This window comes from Neoarius graeffei, chromosome 11, assembly GCF_027579695.1.
Source record: "Neoarius graeffei isolate fNeoGra1 chromosome 11, fNeoGra1.pri, whole genome shotgun sequence".
NCBI classification, from domain to species: Eukaryota; Metazoa; Chordata; class Actinopteri; order Siluriformes; family Ariidae; genus Neoarius; species Neoarius graeffei.
In genome coordinates, this window is record NC_083579.1 from 38,799,925 (window position 1) to 38,819,720 (window position 19,796).

At 45.5% G+C, this 19,796-nt stretch overlaps 1 protein-coding gene across 1 annotated transcript; it reads right to left on the reverse strand.

Moving 5' to 3' along the window:
• Positions 1–4,049: 4,049 nt before the first annotated feature.
• On the reverse strand, positions 4,050–14,785 carry efcab2 (EF-hand calcium binding domain 2). The gene is made up of 7 exons (XM_060932797.1): positions 14,626–14,785; positions 7,046–7,175; positions 6,834–6,906; positions 6,663–6,742; positions 6,380–6,422; positions 5,682–5,748; positions 4,050–4,277 (listed from the first exon to the last, which is right to left on the reverse strand). The coding sequence occupies exons 1-7, from the start codon at positions 14,783–14,785 to the stop codon at positions 4,159–4,161; spliced, it is 672 nt and encodes a 223-aa protein (XP_060788780.1). The 3' UTR covers positions 4,050–4,158.
• Positions 14,786–19,796: the final 5,011 nt, after the last annotated feature.

Genomic DNA, 19,796 nt, shown 5'->3' on the forward strand with positions numbered 1-19,796 from the left:
ACACACCGTCTCTCTCTCTCTCTCTCTCTCTCCTCTCTCTCTCATTTAAAACCAGTGGTTCGTGCACATCTGGAAATGGGCGGAGTCTTTCCGCCCCTTTACTTATTAATTGACGTGTGGGCGTGACCTTACACTCCCTAAACACACACACACACACACACACACACAAGAAGTGATCTGAACACGGTGACATTTAGATTCGCCGTGACCGGGTTTAAGCTCGACATTTCACCTACAAATGTCCAAATTTGCATTTACACACTACAGTAGTGCTGTGTGTGTTGCACAGTCACACGGCGCCCTCTACTGACATTTTACACACACACACACACCACTAATTTTGCATAAAAGATTTCAAACTAAGGGCGGCACGGTGGTGTAGTGGTTAGCGCTGTCGCCTCACAGCAAGAAGGTGTGGGTTCGAGCCCCGTGGCCGGCGAGGGCCTTTCTGTGCGGAGTTTGCATGTTCTCCCCGTGTCTGCGTGGGTTTCCTCCGGGTGCTCCGGTTTCCCCCACAGTCCAAAGACATGCAGGTTAGGTTAACTGGTGGCTCTAAATTGACCGTAGGTGTGAATGTGAGTGTGAATGGTTGTTTGTCTCTGTGTCAGCCCTGTGATGACCTGGCGACTTGTCCAGGGTGTACCCTGCCTTTCACCCGTAGTCAGCTGGGATAGGCTCCAGCTTGCCTGCGACCCTGTAGGACAGGATAAAGCGGCTAGAGATAATGAGATGAGATGAGATTTCAAACTAGATGTTAAAGACTCCATGAAAACACTTCTTAGCGTTCGAGATACGCCATGATGCCACACCACCGCCCAGTCTAAACACACCTGACTGTAGTTTAGTAAGCTAGCTAAAGAAGACCAGTGACGAGTTAATGCGAGACTTTTACTCAGTCTCGCTGATGGAGGCCGTGAGAACTGTGCTCCCCATCAGCGAAGTTAGATGGAAAAGGGAATAATGTGTGCCAAAAACACACTGATGAATCATGTGTACTGCTAGCCAGCTTCTACTGTATAAGACACGCCCCCATATATTCTAAAGAGCATTTAATTGGGCAATGACCAACTTTTGCCTCAGTATTAATCACCAAAATGATTTTAAGTTGAGTTCCAGTTTCAAGTATTAATAAAATGTTCAGCGCCCTCTTCTGTCTGTGTGCTGAACTGAAATAAACAGAAATAAAGATTTCCTGTGAAATGATGTGACTTTTCCAGACTATAAACAGTTCAAAGGAGAACTGAAGGCAAATTTTTTATTATCAAAATTCTATTTATCTCATTTTATTAAATATAGGAATGCATTTTTGATAGCTATTTTGGCACTGCTATAGCAAGTTCTGAGTGTTTGAAATATGCTCTGTAATATATCAGTCCAGATGTCAAAGCAACGGCCGTAAATGAGATTCGTTGAGACCTGTGCGAGACATCGTAGGACGGAAGTAAAACGTACAGCGGAAATCAAAGTGACTGACATCTGCCAATGTTGTCAAAAGACGCGCACGCCCTCTTTCGAATGCTGACGTAATCAAGCCGGAAGTTTTGTTTGCTTTGATAGCAATCAGGAAAGTTTGAAAAAAGTACACAGTAATCATCATTTAAACTTATTTTTGTGCAATATTTCGTTTGGAAAACAGTTTTCAAAATGGCAGCACTGACACCAGGCTGACACGTCAGGTTTCGAAGTCTCGCACAAGTCTCATGAAGATCGCACGGATAAGTGACGCCTGCTGTGGACCAAACGAACTAAATTCAACATGGCTAAAAACCAAATAGGCCGATAAGTATATTTAATTGCAATTAGTTGGCAATATGAGTCACAATATAAGGTTACTAAAACTGAAAACGTAATTGAATAACACGTTAAGCCTCGGTCACAACTGGCCGTACGTGCTCCTACGGCCGGTCTACGTGCAAAAAACGCAAGAAACGCATGGAGGGCGCGCGTGTGACGTGCTGATTTTCAAGCCGTAGACTGGCCGCAGAGGTTCTTTGTCATGTCAAACAAACTCTACGGGCGCTTACGTTTTTTTCAGGTTGCAAGACAAACTTACAGCCAACGTGCGTCTTTCTCCACGAACAAAAAAAACGCAGCAATTTGGGAAACGCCAAAAATAGCACGGCCAAAAAATCGTACGTCCAGTTGTGGCCTAGGCTTTAATTAGGAAATAAAGCAAGTTTAAAAATGACTTCAGTTCTCCTTTAAGTATTGCACATTGCACCTTTAATACTCATAAAACATTAACACATTTGCACACTTAAAACTAATAATTTTCCCCCTTAATAATTTTCCCCCTTAAGTGTGTTTAAACGAATGTTTAGTGCACTAATATTTAAGTCAACTAATGTTTAGTGTCTTACTGTTTAGTACCCTAATGTTTAAAAGAATAACTATTAGGGGATTTAGCTCAGTGGTAGAGCATATGTTTTGCATGTATGCGGTTCTGGGTTAAATCCCCAACATCTCCAAAGAGAACTATTTAGTGTACTACTGGTTAGTGCCCTAATGATTAATGATTAAGTGAACTAATCTTTAGTGCCCTAATGTTTAAGTGAATGGGCTTTTACCAGAAATCAAAATAAAATCAGTGATGCTTTAAATTAAAATACAGTTTTATGAGTTGAAATGTTTCACACTGTAAAAAAAGAATAGTTGAGAATACTTGAAATTTCAAGGCAACAGGCTGCATTAAGAATTTTATGTTTTGCCAATGATGTGCCCATGATAATCCAAACTATGATAAAACTGTTATCTTTATTAAGAATTCTTAATTAAGTCAATTTTCAATTCCTCATTCTGCCAACATAGATTTCTCTTTTTGCTGAACAGTGGCATTCACAGTAGTGCAAAAAGGCAATTGAGGTTATCAGACTTTTTTGGGGGGCTTTTTTCACCTTTATTTGGATAGGACAGTGTAGAGACAGGAAATGAGCAGGAGAGAGGGACGGGGAGGGATCGGGAAATGACCTCGGGTCGGAATCGAACCCGGGTCCCCGGGTTTATGGTATGGTGCCTTATCCACCTGAGCCACGACGCCATACCCACGATGTGGGTTTTAAAAACTTTATTTCAATATTGAAGTTTTGTAATTGTGTAGAACAATGAAAAAAGGCATGTATAGTTTAATGATAAATTGTGGTGGCTCAGGTGGATAAGGCGCCATACCATAAATCCGGGGACCTGGGTTCGGTTCCGACCCGAGGTCATTTCCTGATCCCTCCCTGTCTCTATGCTGTCCTATCCAAATAGAGGTGAAAAAAGCCCCAAAAAAATCTAAAAAAAAAAAATTGTGATAACCTCAATTGCCTTTTTGCACTACTGTGAATGCCACTGTTCAGCAAAAAGAGAAATCTATGTTGGCAGAATGAGGAATTGAAAATTGACTTAATTAAGAATTCTTAATAAAGATAACAGTTTTATCATAGTTTGGATTATCATGGGCACATCGTTGGCAAAACAAAAAATTCTTAATGCAGCCTGTTGCCTTGAAATTTCAAGTATTCTCAACTATTTTTTTTTTACAGTGCATAAGGAACAGAAGACAGAAGGAATGATTTTAATGTGTGTGTGTGTCTGTGTGTGTGTGTTATTTCTTACAGGTGTTAATGAGCTAATGAGAACAGTGAGGAACACCACATTCAGCTCTACATAACTTCTTACACAGTGCACAAATAAAACTGAGATGAAATCTAAATGCACAACACACAGGTACATTTACACAGGTCAGGCTTGCTCATCAGGGATAAATCAATTTACTAGGGATAAAATTAGCTCAACCCTTTGGTGACTGACCCCTTGAAAATGGTTCCTCCAGGAACGATGACGTTTCAGTTGTCAAGACAACGGAAAAACTAAAATACAAGAGCATTTTGTTTTGTGCACAAGAGCATTGTGACGTATCTTTCTGTTTTTATATTTTAGTTTTTCCGTTGTCTTGACAACTGAAACGTCATCGTTCCTGGAGGAACCATTTTCAAGGGGTCAGTCACCAAAGGGTTAAAGTCTTTAATTTTCTGTAAAGCTGCTTTGCAACAATGTGTGTTGTTAAAAGTGCTATACAAATATAAACTCGACTTTCTTTCTGAATAACTATGATAACCGTGTCATCAGGTCAAATGTTGAAATCCAGCATCTCTGTGGTTATTATGGTTACCACAGTTACTGCGAGTCATTGAGGGTCAGCATGGCAACAAAATCTTTGTAGAAAACAAGCTGTTTTTCAGGATCAACTGCAGCTGAGAGCATTTCATCCATTTCCTCCTGAGAGAATGGCTCTCCTATGAAAGACAGAGAGACTTTTTGACTTTTTAAGATGCCTTTAATGCATCCATTTTGCAGATTTACATATTTAAAGTACCAGTCAAAAGTTTGGACACACTTACTCATTCATAGTAATGAATACTGTCCATGCTTTAAAACCCCATCAGACCCCCCACACCCTCCCACCCCAAAAAATCTAAGCTTCTTCAGTTTTAGTCTAATTTCAATATATAAGTCCATATAAAAGAATCTAGCCCTGTGATGACCTGGCGACTTGTCCAGGGTGTACCCCGCCTCTCGCCCATAGTCAGCTGGGATAGGCTCCAGCTTGCCTGCAACCCTGCACAGTATAAGCGGCTACAGATAATGGATGGATAGATGGATGAAAGAATCTATATTTAAAGAAGAGTCTTTTGTGCAGCTGATTTCCATTTTACGAATTTTAGTCTTCTCTGTGGTGAGAGTATTTTTGTTTTCTTTAGCATGTTGTTTTGATTTAACAAATTCTGCAAAATCCAGGAAGTAGCTTGAGAGTGATAGATTTATTTTATCTTTTGTCAGTTCTAAAAAGCAGCTTATCTGTGCTGTGGTGTACAGATCCTCAAACTGTTGGCGTGGGGTTTCTGAACTGTCTGAAAATCTTGGCTCATCTGATCTGATATCTCTGTCATCCATGGGTGTGAGACCCACAATCTTCATTTTCTTGTTTTTTTCTGTCTTCAGGTCTGTTATCCTTCATCTTGGTGTTTCTCAGTCTGTGTTCCTGTGCGAGCTCTGTGGATTCTCCTGCTGCTGTTTTATAGGGTCAGGGAGATCCTCAGTGAAGAGACTAAGGCCAGGGTCACTGCTAATATTAGCACTAACACTTGCAGCAGCATCAGGCCAAGTCACCCCCTGAGCTCCCTGGTGTTCTCCTGCTGACTCTCCTCACACTGCTGCTGCTGTAACAGCTGTCCTCAGCTGTTTTTGTGCCCAATGTCCCACACCCAAACATCTCAGGCCTAAACAGTGTAACTGCTGTCACCATCTTTGCACTTGAAATTTCCATTCAGTGTTTGATCTTGATTATTTAGTTTGATTCTCCAGCACACACTTGACACCATGCTGGCGAACCTCAGAGGCCATGGGGTCCTGCTCACTCGATCCCAAGTTCAACTAATTACTGCTACTAATATCTCACATATCTAAAATGTGCAATATTTAAATTACGAAAAAAGGAAAGACAATAGACAAGGGAAAAAGGGAAGAAATTTGGCAAGATGCCAAACAGCTCTCGATGCATTCCATCCACACTCAGTAAATGCACAGAGAGAGCAAGCAATGAGAGAGTGGGGGAGAGAGAGAGAAAGAGAGAGAGAGAGAGAGAGAGAGAGAGAGAGAGAGAGAGAGAGAGGTGTACAGTGTGTGTACAGAGTGTTTACCTTCTTGTGTAAGATATTTGGTGAGTTCCTCTGGCTCTATATATCCTTTCTTCTGCTGGTCCAACACCTGAACCCACACACCCATGGGCAAACACACACACACACACACACACACACACACACACACACACACACACACATACAGAATAAGTTTATCAGTGTTACAGAGATGAGTTTAAGATTTACAAGTGGAAGTGAGAGTGGATGTGAGAATGAAAGTGAGAATGGATGTGAGAGTGATGTGGGAGTGAAAGTGAGAGTGGATGAGAGAGAGAAAGTGAGAGTGGATGAGAGAGTACATGTGAGAGTGGATGTGAGAATGAAAATGAGAGTGGATGAGAGAAAGTGAGAGTGGATGAGAGAGTACATGTGAGAGTGAATGTGAGAATGAAAATAAGAGTGGATGAGAGAGTGAAAGTGAGAGTGGATGTGAGAGTGAGAGTGAAAGTCAGAATGGGTGTGAGAGTGAAAGTGAGAATGGACGAGAGTGAAAATGAGAGTGGATGTGAGAGTGAAAATGAGAATGGACGAGAGTGAAAGTCAGAATGGATGTGAGTGAAAGTCAGAATGGATGTGAGTGAAAGTGAAAATGGATGTGAGAGTGAAAGTGAAAATGGATGTGAGAGTGAAAGTGAAAATAGATGTGAGAGTGAAAGTGAAAATAGATGTGAGAGTGACAGAGAGTGGGTGTGAGGGACCTCAAATGCCTGCAGGATTAAGTCTTCAGAAATGGGAGGAAACCTACACTCAAAGAGACAGACAGACAGAGAGAGACAGACAGATGAAGTCATTATTATTAGCAGCACAGTGGACTGATCAGGGGTTTTTTTGGTGGAATCTGAAGAATTTTATAATAAAGTTTCAATCTGACTGAAACAGCAGCAGAACTCTCTGTAATAAACTCTGTATTGAATAAACTTCACACTTTTTTAACACTAAACACTGCAGGAGTCTGAATGTGTGTGTGTGTGTGTGTCTCACTTGTTTTCCATTAATATTTCGGTCATGACAGGAAGAAACTTCTCAAAGTGGATGAATCCATTTGCCTCTTCTTCCTCTATCTACACACACACACACACACACACACGCAGTGTTAATAGCCTCTAATATCATTTGTAATAAACTTGTTTACAGATGCAGAGTCACTCTGACCTCATTAATGATGTCATGTAGCTCCGCCTCTGTGGGGAAACAGCCGAGTGAACGGACTATAGTGCCAATCTCTCTATACACACACACACAGAGACAGACAGAGAGAGAGAGATTTTATTTGTGTTCCACTTCATGTGCTTTAACACAACAATAATCAGAAAGAGTCATGAACAATGCAAATGCAGACGTGTGTGTGTGAGATGAGGTCATACCGGACGTCCACAGTCTGATTAGACTCATGATCAAACACATCGAATGCAGATTTGATTCTCTTGTGCAGTGCAGACACTACAGCTTCTGTACACACAAACTGAATGTTGATCCTCCCAAAAACCTTATACACTTTTAATATCACATTTATTATACTGTGTTATTAAAAAGTTCACCAAAATCACACAAAGCTTTAAAAATCATTACTCAAGAAGAGAATGTGAGAGTTTGCTTTAAGATGAAGCTGAAAAAATGCAGTTTTGTTATCTGAACATCACGCTGTTATACACTAAACACTTGACTACAGCTACTGATTACATTCTGTAAAGAAACGATATACATTCCAGTTTCTATTCAATATCATATTAGATTAATTACCAGCTTACTGAGACATTACCAAATAAAACATCAGACAATAGCCATTATATTAAAGGATTAAAATGGAAAACTTTGCCCTTCTCTAAAAAGTCTATTCTTGTTTATTATTATTATTATTATTATTATTATTATTATTATTATGGGCGGCACGATGGTGTAGTGGTTAGCGCTGTCGTCTCACAGCAAGGTGGTCCGGGTTCGAGCCCCGCGGCTAGCAAGAGCCTTTCTGTGTGGAGTTTGCATGTTCTCCCTGTGTCCGCGCGGGTTTCCTCCGGGTGCTCCGGTTTCCCCCACAGTCCAAAGACATGCAGGTTAGGTTAACTGGTGACTCTAAATTGACCGTAGGTGTGAATGTGAGTGTGAATGGTTGTCTGTGTCTATGTGTCAGCCCTGTGATGACCTGGCGACTTGTCCAGGGTGTACCCCGCTGTGGCAGCGGGGGCGTGGTCAAGCATCGGTCTGTGACAGGAGGGTGGAGCCGGGGAAGGTGAGTGGCAGATTCGCTACACCTGACTGTAATTAACCTGTGTTTTGTGTGTGTTTTCCCAGTAAACCGCTCCCTATTTTAGGAGGCTGAGAGAGAGCAGAGGGAGCGCGACCCGGGATTGGAGGCTGAGTGTGTGTCTGTGTGCTGCGATTATTAGACTGAAAAGTTTACTAATAAATACGCTGTCACTACCTCCAAACGTTGTCCTGCCGTCCTCTGTGCTCCACCCACTCATTGTCCGCGCTACAGTGGCGCCGAAACCCGGGAAAAGGTGGAGCACCAGTGCTGCAGCTCCATGCAATCCTCCCCGTTCGCGGACTTGGTCCACGCCCTCGCCACGGCTCAGCAGAGCCAGCACCAGGCACTCGTCACGCTCTGAAAGGAGCAGGAGCGCCGCTTCGAAGCCCTGGTGCTGGCTCAACAGGAAGATCGAGAGGCGTTCCGGCGGCTCCTCGCGTCGGCGGGGTCCACCAGCGCCCCGGCCGCGGGCCCGTCTCCCCTCACTGTGACCAAGATGGGCCCGCAGGACGACCCCGAGGCTTTCATCACCTTGTTCGAGCAGGTCGCCGAAGCCTCGGGGTGGCCGATGGAGCAGCGCGCGGCGCGCCTCCTCCCCCTCCTGACTGGAGAGGCGCAGCTGGCCGCATTACAGCTCCCCGCCGACCGCCGGCTGGCCTACGCTGACCTTTGCCGGGCCGTCCTCCAGCGCGTGGGGCGCACGCCGGAGCAGCAGCGCCAGCGCTTCCGCGCGCTGCGGATGGAGGAAGTCGGCAGCCCGTTCGCGTTCGGCCAGCAGCTCCGGGACGCCTGCTGGCGGTGGCTGAGGGCCGAAGATCGCGACGCCGAGGGAATCATCGACCAGGTGGCGCTGGAACAGTTCGGTGCCCGCTTACCAGCCGGAACCGCGGAGTGGGTCCAGTGCCACCGCCCGGCGTCGCTGGATCAGGCCGTAGGACTGGGGGAGGATCATCTGGCGGCTGTTCCGGCGGCAGGAAAACGGATGACATCGTCTTCTGTCTCCTCTTCTCTCTCTCTGTCTTCCCCCCCTCCTCCCGTGTCCCGTCCTCGCCCCATTCCCCCACCACGGAGGCGGGGGCCGGCTCCACCCCAGCCGGCCCGCCGCACCCGTGGTGCCCTCCCGTTTCTCCCTTCTGTGTCTGTCTCTCCCCCCCCTCAGGTGAGTGAGCCCCAGAACACAGCTGCAGAGGGAAGGCCCGGGCCGGTTTGCTGGCGCTGCGGGGAACCGGGCCACCTGCAGCAACAATGTGCAGCGATGGAGGTGGGGGCGGTGGTGCGGATCCCCGATGCGCCAGAGGCTGCCCTCGATCGGGCCGGAGCGTATCGCATACCGGTAAGTGTACAAGGGGCTACATATCAGGCGTTGGTGGATTCAGGCTGCAATCAGACCTCGATCCGCCAAAGCCTGGTGCAAGACGAGGCATTGGGGGGAGCACAAGGGGTGAAGGTGTTGTGTGTGCACGGGGATATTCACAGCTACCCGTTGGTGTCGGTCCACATATATTTTAGAGGGGAAAAATCTATAGTGAAGGCGGCGGTTAATCCTCGCCTTACCCACTCTTTGATCTTGGGGACCGATTGGCCGGGATTTCGGGATTTAATGGCACGCCTAGTAAAGAGTGGGTCCTGCCGGTTGACGGGGGAGGGTCCCGGTGTCGCTTTGGCTGGAGCGGCGGTCGCAGAGCCGTCTACGTCATCTCCGCGACAGGGTGAGGAGCCGCCGGCCCCTCCTCTTTCTATTGGGGAATCCCTCGTGGATTTCCCACTGGAACAATCGCGAGACGAGACTCTGCAACACGCGTTTGACCAAGTGAGAGTAATCGATGGTCAAACGCTCCAGCCGAACGCCACCCCGTCCTTCCCCTATTTTTCCATTTTGAAGGATAGATTATACCGAGTGACGCAGGACGCTCAGACGAAAGAGCGAGTCACCCAGTTATTAATTCCAAAGAGCCGCCGGGAATTGGTATTCCAGGCGGCCCACTTTAATCCCATGGCTGGACACCTCGGGCAGGATAAGACACTCGCCCGGATAATGGCCCGATTCTATTGGCCGGGGATTCGCGGCGACGTCCGTAAGTGGTGTACGGCGTGCCGCGAATGCCAGTTAGTAAATCCAGCGGCCATTCCAAAAGCGCCCTTGCGCCCCCTACCATTAATCGAGACCCCGTTCAAAAGAATTGGGATGGATCTCGTCGGGCCATTAGATCGGTCAACACGAGGGTACCGCTTTATATTAGTTCTGGTGGACTATGCAACGCGATACCCGGAAGCGGTGCCTCTTCGCAATATCTCAGCACGCAGTATTGCAGAGGCCCTCTTCCACGTCATCTCCCGGGTTGGAATCCCGAAAGAGATTCTGACTGACCAAGGCACCTCGTTTATGTCACGGACACTGAGCGAACTGTATGGGCTACTAGGTATTAAGCCGATCCGCACCAGCGTTTATCACCCACAGACGGACGGTTTAGTTGAACGGTTCAATCGCACCCTCAAGAATATTATTAAAAAATTCGTAAGTGAGGACGCACGTAACTGGGATAAGTGGCTCGAACCCTTGTTGTTTGCAGTGCGAGAGGTCCCCCAAGCCTCCACGGGGTTCTCCCCGTTTGAATTATTATACGGGCGTAAGCCGCGCGGCATCTTAGATGTACTGCGGGAAAATTGGGAGGAGGGACCTTCACAGAGCAAAAACGAAATTCAGTACGTTATGGATCTGCGCGCAAAACTCCACACGCTCACCCACCTAACTCAGGAGAATTTGCGGCAGGCCCAGGAACGGCAAGCCCGCCTGTACAACAAGGGCACGCGCCTTAGAGAGTTCACTCCGGGAGATAAGGTACTCGTCCTGTTGCCCATGTCGAGCTCCAAATTAATCGCCAAGTGGCAAGGACCCTTTGAGGTCACACGGCGAGTCGGGGACGTCGACTATGAGGTTAGGCGAACGGACAGGGAGGGGGCGCTACAGATCTACCACCTCAATCTGCTGAAACTCTGGAATGAGGAGGTCCCCGTGGCGTTGGTGTCGGTAGTTCCGGAGAAGGCGGAGCTGGGGCCGGAGGTCCCTAAAGGGTCATTGGCATCACGTACCTCTCCGGTCCCCTGTGGAGACCACCTCTCCCTGACCAAACTCGCGGAGGTCGCCCAGTTGCAGGCCGAGTTTTCGGATGTGTTCTCGCCCCTGCCCGGTTGCACTAACCTCATAGAACACCACATAGAGACGCCCCCGGGGGTGGTAGTGCGTAGCCGCCCTTATAGATTACCCGAACACAAAAAAAAGGTGGTTCGGGAAGAACTTCAGGCCATGCTCGAAATGGGCATCATCGAGGAGTCCCACAGTGACTGGAGCAGCCCGGTGGTCTTGGTTCCCAAGGCCGACGGGTCGGTCCGGTTCTGTGTGGACTATAGAAAAGTCAACGCGGTGTCTAAATTCGACGCGTACCCAATGCCTCATATTGATGAGCTGCTCGATCGACTAGGCACGGCTCGCTTTTACTCGACACTGGATTTGACGAAGGGATATTGGCAGATCCCCTTGACTCCATTATCCCGAGAGAAAACGGCCTTTTCCACACCGTTCGGCTTACACCAGTTCGTCACACTTCCGTTTGGGCTGTTTGGGGCGCCCGCTACGTTTCAGCGGCTGATGGACCGGGTCCTCCGGCCGCACGCCACCTATGCGGCCGCGTACCTAGACGACATCATCATTTATAGCAATGACTGGCAGCGGCACCTGCAACACCTGAGGGCCGTCCTTAGGTCGCTGAGGCGGGCGGGACTCACTGCCAACCCGAAGAAGTGTGCGATTGGGCGGGTGGAAGTACAGTATCTGGGCTTCCACTTGGGCAACGGGCAGGTGCGTCCCCAAATTAATAAGACGGCAGCGATTGCGGCCTGCCCGAGGCCCAAGACCAAAAAGGGGGTGAGACAGTTCCTGGGGCTGGCTGGCTACTATCGTAGGTTTATACCTAATTATTCGGACGTCACCAGCCCGCTGACTGACCTCACTAAAAAGGGGGCGCCAGATCCGGTCCAGTGGACGGAGCAGTGCCAGCGGGCTTTCTCTGAGGTAAAGGCTGCACTGTGTGGGGGGCCACTCTTACACTCCCCTGACTTCTCTCTCCCTTTTTTGTTGCAGACGGATGCGTCGGACAGAGGGCTGGGGGCCGTTTTGTCCCAGCAGGTGGAGGGGCAGGACCGCCCAGTCCTATACATCAGCCGCAAGCTGTCAGTGCGTGAGGGGCGCTACAGCACCATTGAGAAAGAGTGCCTGGCGATCAAGTGGGCGGTCCTCGCCCTCCGTTACTACCTGCTGGGGCGCTCTTTCACCCTCTGTTCGGACCACGCGCCCCTCCAGTGGCTCCACCGCATGAAGGATGCCAACGCGCGGATCACCCGTTGGTATCTGGCACTCCAACCCTTCAACTTCAAGGTGGTCCACAGGCCGGGGGCGCAGATGGTCGTGGCGGACTTCCTCTCCCATCAAGGGGGGGGGAGTCGGCTGCGGGCCGGACGGGCGCCCGGCCTGAGTCGGGCGGTGGGGGTATGTGGCAGCGGGGGCGTGGTCAAGCATCGGTCTGTGACAGGAGGGTGGAGCCGGGGAAGGTGAGTGGCAGATTCGCTACACCTGACTGTAATTAACCTGTGTTTTGTGTGTGTTTTCCCAGTAAACCGCTCCCTATTTTAGGAGGCTGAGAGAGAGCAGAGGGAGCGCGACCCGGGATTGGAGGCTGAGTGTGTGTCTGTGTGCTGCGATTATTAGACTGAAAAGTTTACTAATAAATACGCTGTCACTACCTCCAAACGTTGTCCTGCCGTCCTCTGTGCTCCACCCACTCATTGTCCGCGCTACACCCGCCTTTCGCCCGTAGTCAGCTGGGATAGGCTCCAGCTTGCCTGCGACCCTGTAGAAGGATAAAGCGGCTAGAGATAATGAGATAATCCATACCGACTGCAGCTGCTTTTAATGCATTCAACATGATTTTTTCTGTTTGTAATTTAAATTATTGTTTATTCTTATTATTGCATGTCTGTGATCATTCCGTGTTAATTTAACAATAAAATAAAACAAAATAAAATAAAATGAAGTATTTAATGTGATGGACACTCAGTTAAACTGCACTGTGACCATAAACTCTGAGCTGTGTGCAGTAACATGAGGAGATTTTACAAAACACTTGTATCACTCTGGATTAGACAGAAAGTCTGATCAACTCCGTAAAAATAAATAAAAATTTCCAGTTTGCATGTTGGCTAAAAGCTGAGTGCTCAGTCTCCTGAGATAAAAATATATACATATCCATGTATATTATATGGACACAAGTGTTTTACTGGGAAATACACCCCTCATGTTTTTCATACGCGCTACATCTGAGACATGGAGATCCAAAACTGTGACATAAATATCTACATGGTGGTGTAGTGGTTAGCGCTGTCGCCTCACAGCAAGAAGGTCCGGGTTCGAGCCCTGTGGCCGGCGAGGGCCTTTCTGTGTGGAGTTTGCATGTTCTCCCCGTGTCTGCGTGGGTTTCCTCCAGGTGCTCCGGTTTCCCCCAAAGACATGCAGGTTAGGTTAACTGGTGACTCTAAATTGACTGTAGGTGTGTGTGAATGGTTGTCTGTGTCTATGTGTCAGCCCTGTGATGACCTGGCGACTTGTCCAGGATGTACCCCGCCTTTCGCCCGTAGTCAGCTGGGATAGGCTCCAGCTTGCCTGTGACCCTGTAGAACAGGATAAAGCAGCTAGAGATAATGAGATGAGATGTCACTCATGAGGAAATCGATGAATTGTTTTGATAAATTTGGTTACTTTTTGTTTGTGAATGTGTCTATATATATAAAAACAACATCACACATTGGCTTGAAGATATGAAGTTTATAGGATCTGAGTGACATAGTTCCCAATATTTCACTCCGATGACGTCACTCCCACTGACTAGACACGAGCTGTCAAAATGGCGAACTGGTTCAAAATTTAAATTCTTTTATTTTTTGTGGATGCGTTCATATAATATAAAGAACATTTATATAATAAAAGAACATATAAACAACAGACCACCAGTTACAAAAGCAACAGCACGACTGCTATCGGTGATGCCTCACTGGCAGAAAAGCTTAACTGTTTCTTTGCATGCTTTGAGGTGAATACTGCTGAGGCAGCCATCACACTGCCATCAGCCTACAACAGCAGCCACACCTCTCACTGTGCAAGAACATGAGGTAAGGCATGTGCTCAGAACAGTGAACTCAAGGAAAGCTGCAGGTCTGGATGGTGTGACAGGAAGGGTTCTGAAAGACTGTGCAGACCAGCTTTCGAAGGTCTTCACAAAAATATTCAATATGTCCCTGTTCAAATCCATTGTTCCCACCATGCCTAAAGTCTGCTACAATAATCCCGTTGCTGAAAAAAGCAGTCATCAGCGGCCTCAACAATTACCACCCTGTTGCACTCGCTCCGGTCATCACAAAGTGCTTTGAGAGGCTGGTCGAGCAGCACACCAAAGCCAGCCTCCCACCCACCTTCAATCCACACCAATTTGCCTACAGAGTGAATAGGTCCACAGAAGATGCCATTGTTACTTCACAATGCAGTGTCCCACCTTGAACTACGGGGGGGGCTATGTGAGGATGCTCTTCATGGACTTTAGCTCTGCATTCAACACAATCACCCCAAGCAGACTGGTCACCAAACTCACTGACTTAGGACTTTCAACCCATCTGTCACTGGATGAAGGATTTCCTGACCAACCGTCCGCAGTCTGTTAGAATAGGCCCACATCTCTCCTCCACTCTCACACTCAGCACTGACACGCCACAGGGCTGTGTGCTGAGTTCCCTCCTCTACACCCTCTACATCCATGACAGTAGCCCCATCCACTCCATCAACACCATTATTAAGTTAGGGGATGACACCGCCATGGTTGGTCTCATCTCCAGAGGAGATGAGACAGCCTACAGGGAAGAAGTCCAAAGACTCGCAGTATGGTGTTCAGACAATAACCTCATCCTGAACATGTCAAAAACAAAGGAACTCGTTATCAACTTGCGGAAAAACAAGGCAGACCCAGAACCACTCTTAATCAATGGGAAATGTCTGGAAAGGGTACCTTATTTCAAGTTCCTGGGCACACACATGGCCAAAGACCTCTCCTGGTCCACCAACACCACCGCAGTGATCAAGAAGGCCCAGCAGCAACACCACTTCCTGAGAATCTTCAGGAAAAACAACCTGGAGCAGAAGCTGCTGGTATCCTTCTACCGCTGCGCCATTGAGAGTGTTCTGGCTTACTGTATCTCCACAAGATATGCCAGTTGCTCAACTGTGGACAGGGCGCCCTTCAGAGGATCATGAACACAGCACAGAATATCACCGGCTGTACACTGCCTTCCCTGGAGGACATTTTCTCCTCCCGCTGTCTCAGCAGAGCAGCCAACATACTGAAAGACCCTTCTTACCCCAGACATCATCTGTTTAAACCACTGCCCTCTGGAAAACGTTTCAGATCCATCAAATCTCATACAAATAGACTTCAAAATAGCTTCTACCCCACAGCCATAGGTGAACTGAACACTGCCAATCAATAGCTAATTGCATTACTGCACACTGAATGTATATACCTACCTGCACTACCTCATTCTTTTGCCATGCATCTCAGAAATGTAACATCTCAGCTGCTAATAACTGTACTGTGCATTCTCAGTTGCCTGCTCATGTTGCACAACTTCTTCCTTGCACATGTGTGAGTGTGTGTGTGTGTGTGTGTGTGTGTGGGGGGGGGGGGGGGGGGGGGGTTAACGGATACGGATGTACAGTATTGTGCAAGTCTTAGGCACATGTAAAGAAATGCTGTAAACCAAAAATGGCTTCAAAAATAATTAAATGAAATGTTTCAACATTAAAAAAATACTATAAACAGCAGTAAGTCACGATAAATGAAACAAAGTCAGCTTTGGTGTGAGACGACCCTTTGCTTTTAAAAAAATAGCAATCTCAAGTACAATTTTATATATACTAGTGCATCTAAAAAAATTAGAATACCATGAAAAAGTTCTTTTTCATAATTTAATTCAAAAAGGTAAACTTTCATTCATATAGTCTATATTCATTACATGTAAAGTGAAATATTTAAAGCCTTTTTTGTTTTAATTTTGATTATTATGGCTTATAGCTCATGAAAATCAGAAATCCAGTATCTCAAAGTATTAGAATATTCCCTAAGATCAATCAAAAAAAGGATTTACAATACAGAAATGTCCAATTTCTGAAAGGTATATTCATTTATACACTCAATACTTGGTTGGGGCTCCTTTACCATGAATCACTGTATCAATGCGGTGTGGCATGGAGGTGATCAGTCTGTGACACTGCTGAGGTGTTATTGAAGCCCAGGTTGCTTTGATAGTGGCCTTCAGCGTATCTGTATTTTTGGGTCGGGTGTTTCTCATCTTCCTCTTGACAATACCCCATAGATTCTCTATGGGATTCAGGTCAGGCAAGTTGGCTGGCCAGTCAAACACAGTAATATCATGGTCAGCAAACCATTTGGTAGTAGTTCTGGCACTGTGGGTAGGTGCTACAGTAAGTCCTGCTGGAAAAGGAAATCAGCATCTCCAAAAAGCTCATCAGCAGATGGAAGCATGAAGTGCTCTAAAATCTCCTGGTAGATGGCTGTGTTGACTTTGGACTTGATAAAATACAGTGGACCAACACCAGCAGATGACATGGCACCCCAAATCATCACAGACTGTGGAAACTTCACACTGGGCTTCAAACACCTTGGATTCTGTGCCTCTCCACTCTTCCTCCAGACTCTAGAACTGTGATTTCCAAATTAAATGCAAAATGTACTTTCATCTGAAAAGAGGACTTTGGACCACTGAGCAACAGTCCATTTCTTTCTCTCCTTAGCCCAGATAAGACACTTCTGACATTGTCTCTGGCTCAGGAGTAGCTTGATATTAGGAATGCGAAAGTTGTATCCCCTTTCTTGAAGATGTCTGTTCGTGATGGGTCTTGATACACTGACACCAGCCTCAGTCCACTCCTTGTGAAGCTCTCCCAAGTTCTTGAATCAACTTTTCTTGACAATCCTCTCAAGACTGCGGCCATCCCTGCTGCTTGTGCACCTTTTCCAGCCACCCTTTTCAGCAATGACCTTTTGTGGCTTACCCTCCTTGTGGAGGGCATCAGTGATCATCTTCTGGACAACAGTCAAGTCAGCAGTCTTCCCCATGATTGTGGTTGTATGTACTGAACTAGACCGAGAGATACACTGTGTTCATACTGTTTTACTCAAACTCGAAATGAAATATTCTAATATTTTGAGATGGGTTTTTTTATGTTTTTGTACTGTATGCCATACTGATTAAAATTAAAATAGAAAAATGATTGAAACATTTTAGTTTATGTGTAATGAGTCTATAATATGTAACATTTTCACTTTCTTAAATAACTGATGGAAAATATTGAATTTTTTCGAGATGCACTAGTGTATATATATATATATATATATATATATATATATATATATATATATATATATATATTTAAATATATATATGAGAACTATTATATTTATGCACTATTAGGACTGCTAACCAATTTCGTTGTACTCTGCAGTGACAATAATGGAGTTCTGGTTCTGGTTCTGATGACAGTTTTTCTTCTTGTGTTGAAAATATTTTCACTCGTTCGCGATAAACTTCATATCTTCGCGCAACCGTGTATAACTAATTTATAACTCACTAGAAACGCGTGTATAAAACTTACACATCTTTAAACTAACAACTTTCTCTAGTTTAGAGTTGTGCTCTTACTATACCTGTCTCATCCGCCATGACTGACACTCCGGTTGCTAGGATACAGAAATACACCGTACTATTCTCGCGATAACTAAAGACCTTCAGCTTAAATCTCGCGAGAGTTTGCTCTTCTTCTGTTCAGCTCTTCGGCGGAAAATAAGCACTTATCTAAGGGTTGTTTTACAATCAGGGTACAAAGTTTGTGTCACAGGGGTCCAAAATTCAAATTGATTCAAACTGATTCTTGTACCAGTTTTTAAGTGAAGGACAAGTTAAAGAACAGATTTCAGGTAATTTTTTTGACATATGTGTATGGTAGTTTTGTGTAATCTGCTACAAGATGGGAGAAACAAATGAAGTGATTCTCGGAGAGGACTCTTTTTTTTTTTGACAATTCAGAATCCACTACTTCCATAGTGCTTTTAAATATAAGGCTGTAAGTTTTGTGTTAGTTGTCTCTAATATTTATGTCCCAATATCTTGACCACATTTTAGGATGAAAATAATCATTTTAGATATGTTACTTTATATTGAAAAATTAGCTGTCTCGGAGAGGACATTTTTTATGACACAATTACATACTAATTTGATCAAAATAGTCTGAAAACTTACTGGCATTCAACATTAAAACTTAACTATGTTTCCAATGATATGGAACCAAATATGTGTTTTATGGTATAAAGAATGATTTAAGTGCATCCCTTTTGGAGCTACCTGTGGTCAAAAAAGCACTTTTTCTAAATGATATGAGTAATTTTGCTAAATATGACATATATTGCCATACATTCACCAAAATAACGTTATCACCAAAAAATTTTTTGCATGGTAAATAGAGCTATCACAGGGCTACAATAAACAACCAAGTTTATTTAGTCAAGCCTTTTGATATTGAAGATAATAAGTGTTAAATGTGATTTTTAGCTTGCGTACCCTGATTGTAAAACAACCCCTAACTGACATTAATGTTATAGTTGTAAAAACATTCCATCAAACTGCATGTTAATGAGCTATATTTAATCATGATACAATACAAAGCATGTACAGTGGGGCAAAAAAGTATTTAGTCAGCCACCAATTGTGCAAGTTCTCCCACTTAAAAAGATGAGAGAGGCCTGTAATTTTCATCATAGGTACACTTCAACTATGAGAGACAGAATGGGGGGAAAGAATCCAGGAAATCACATTGTAGGATTTTTAATGAATTAATTGGTAAATTCCTCGGTAAAATAAGTATTTGGTCACCTACAAACAAGCAAGATTTCTGGCTCTCACAGACCTGTAACAACTTCTTTAAGAGGCTCCTCTGTCCTCCACTCATTACCTGTATTAATGGCACCTGTTTGAACTCGTTATCAGTATAAAAGACACCTGTCCACAACCTCAAACAGTCACACTCCAAACTCCACTATGGCCAAGACCAAAGAGCTGTCAAAGGACACCAGAAACAAAATTGTAGACCTGCACCAGGCTGGGAAGACTGAATCTGCAATAGGTAAGCAGCTTGGTGTGAAGAAATCAACTGTGGGAGCAATTATTAGAAAATGGAAGACATACAAGGCCACTGATAATCTCCCTCGATCTGGGGCTCCACGCAAGATCTCACCCAGTGGGGTCAAAATGATCACAAGAACAGTGAGCAAAAATCCCAGAACCACACGGGGGGACCTAGTGAATGACCTGCAGAGAGCTGGGACCAAAGTAACAAAGGCTACCATCAGTAACACACTATGCCGCCAGGGACTCAAATCCTGCAGTGCCAGACGTGTCCCCCTGCTTAAGCCAGTACATGTCCAGGCCCGTCTGAAGTTTGCTAGAGAGCATTTGGATGATCCAGAAGAGGATTGGGAGAATGTCATATGGTCAGATGAAACCAAAATAGAACTTTTTGGTAAAAACTCAACTTGTCGTGTTTGAAGGAGGAAGAATGCCGAGTTGCATCCAAAGAACACCATACCTACTGTGAAGCATGGGGGTGGAAACATCGTGCTTTGGGGCTGTTTTTCTGCAAAGGGACCAGGATGACTGATCCCTGTAAAGGAAAGAATGAATGGGGCCGTGTATCGTGAGAT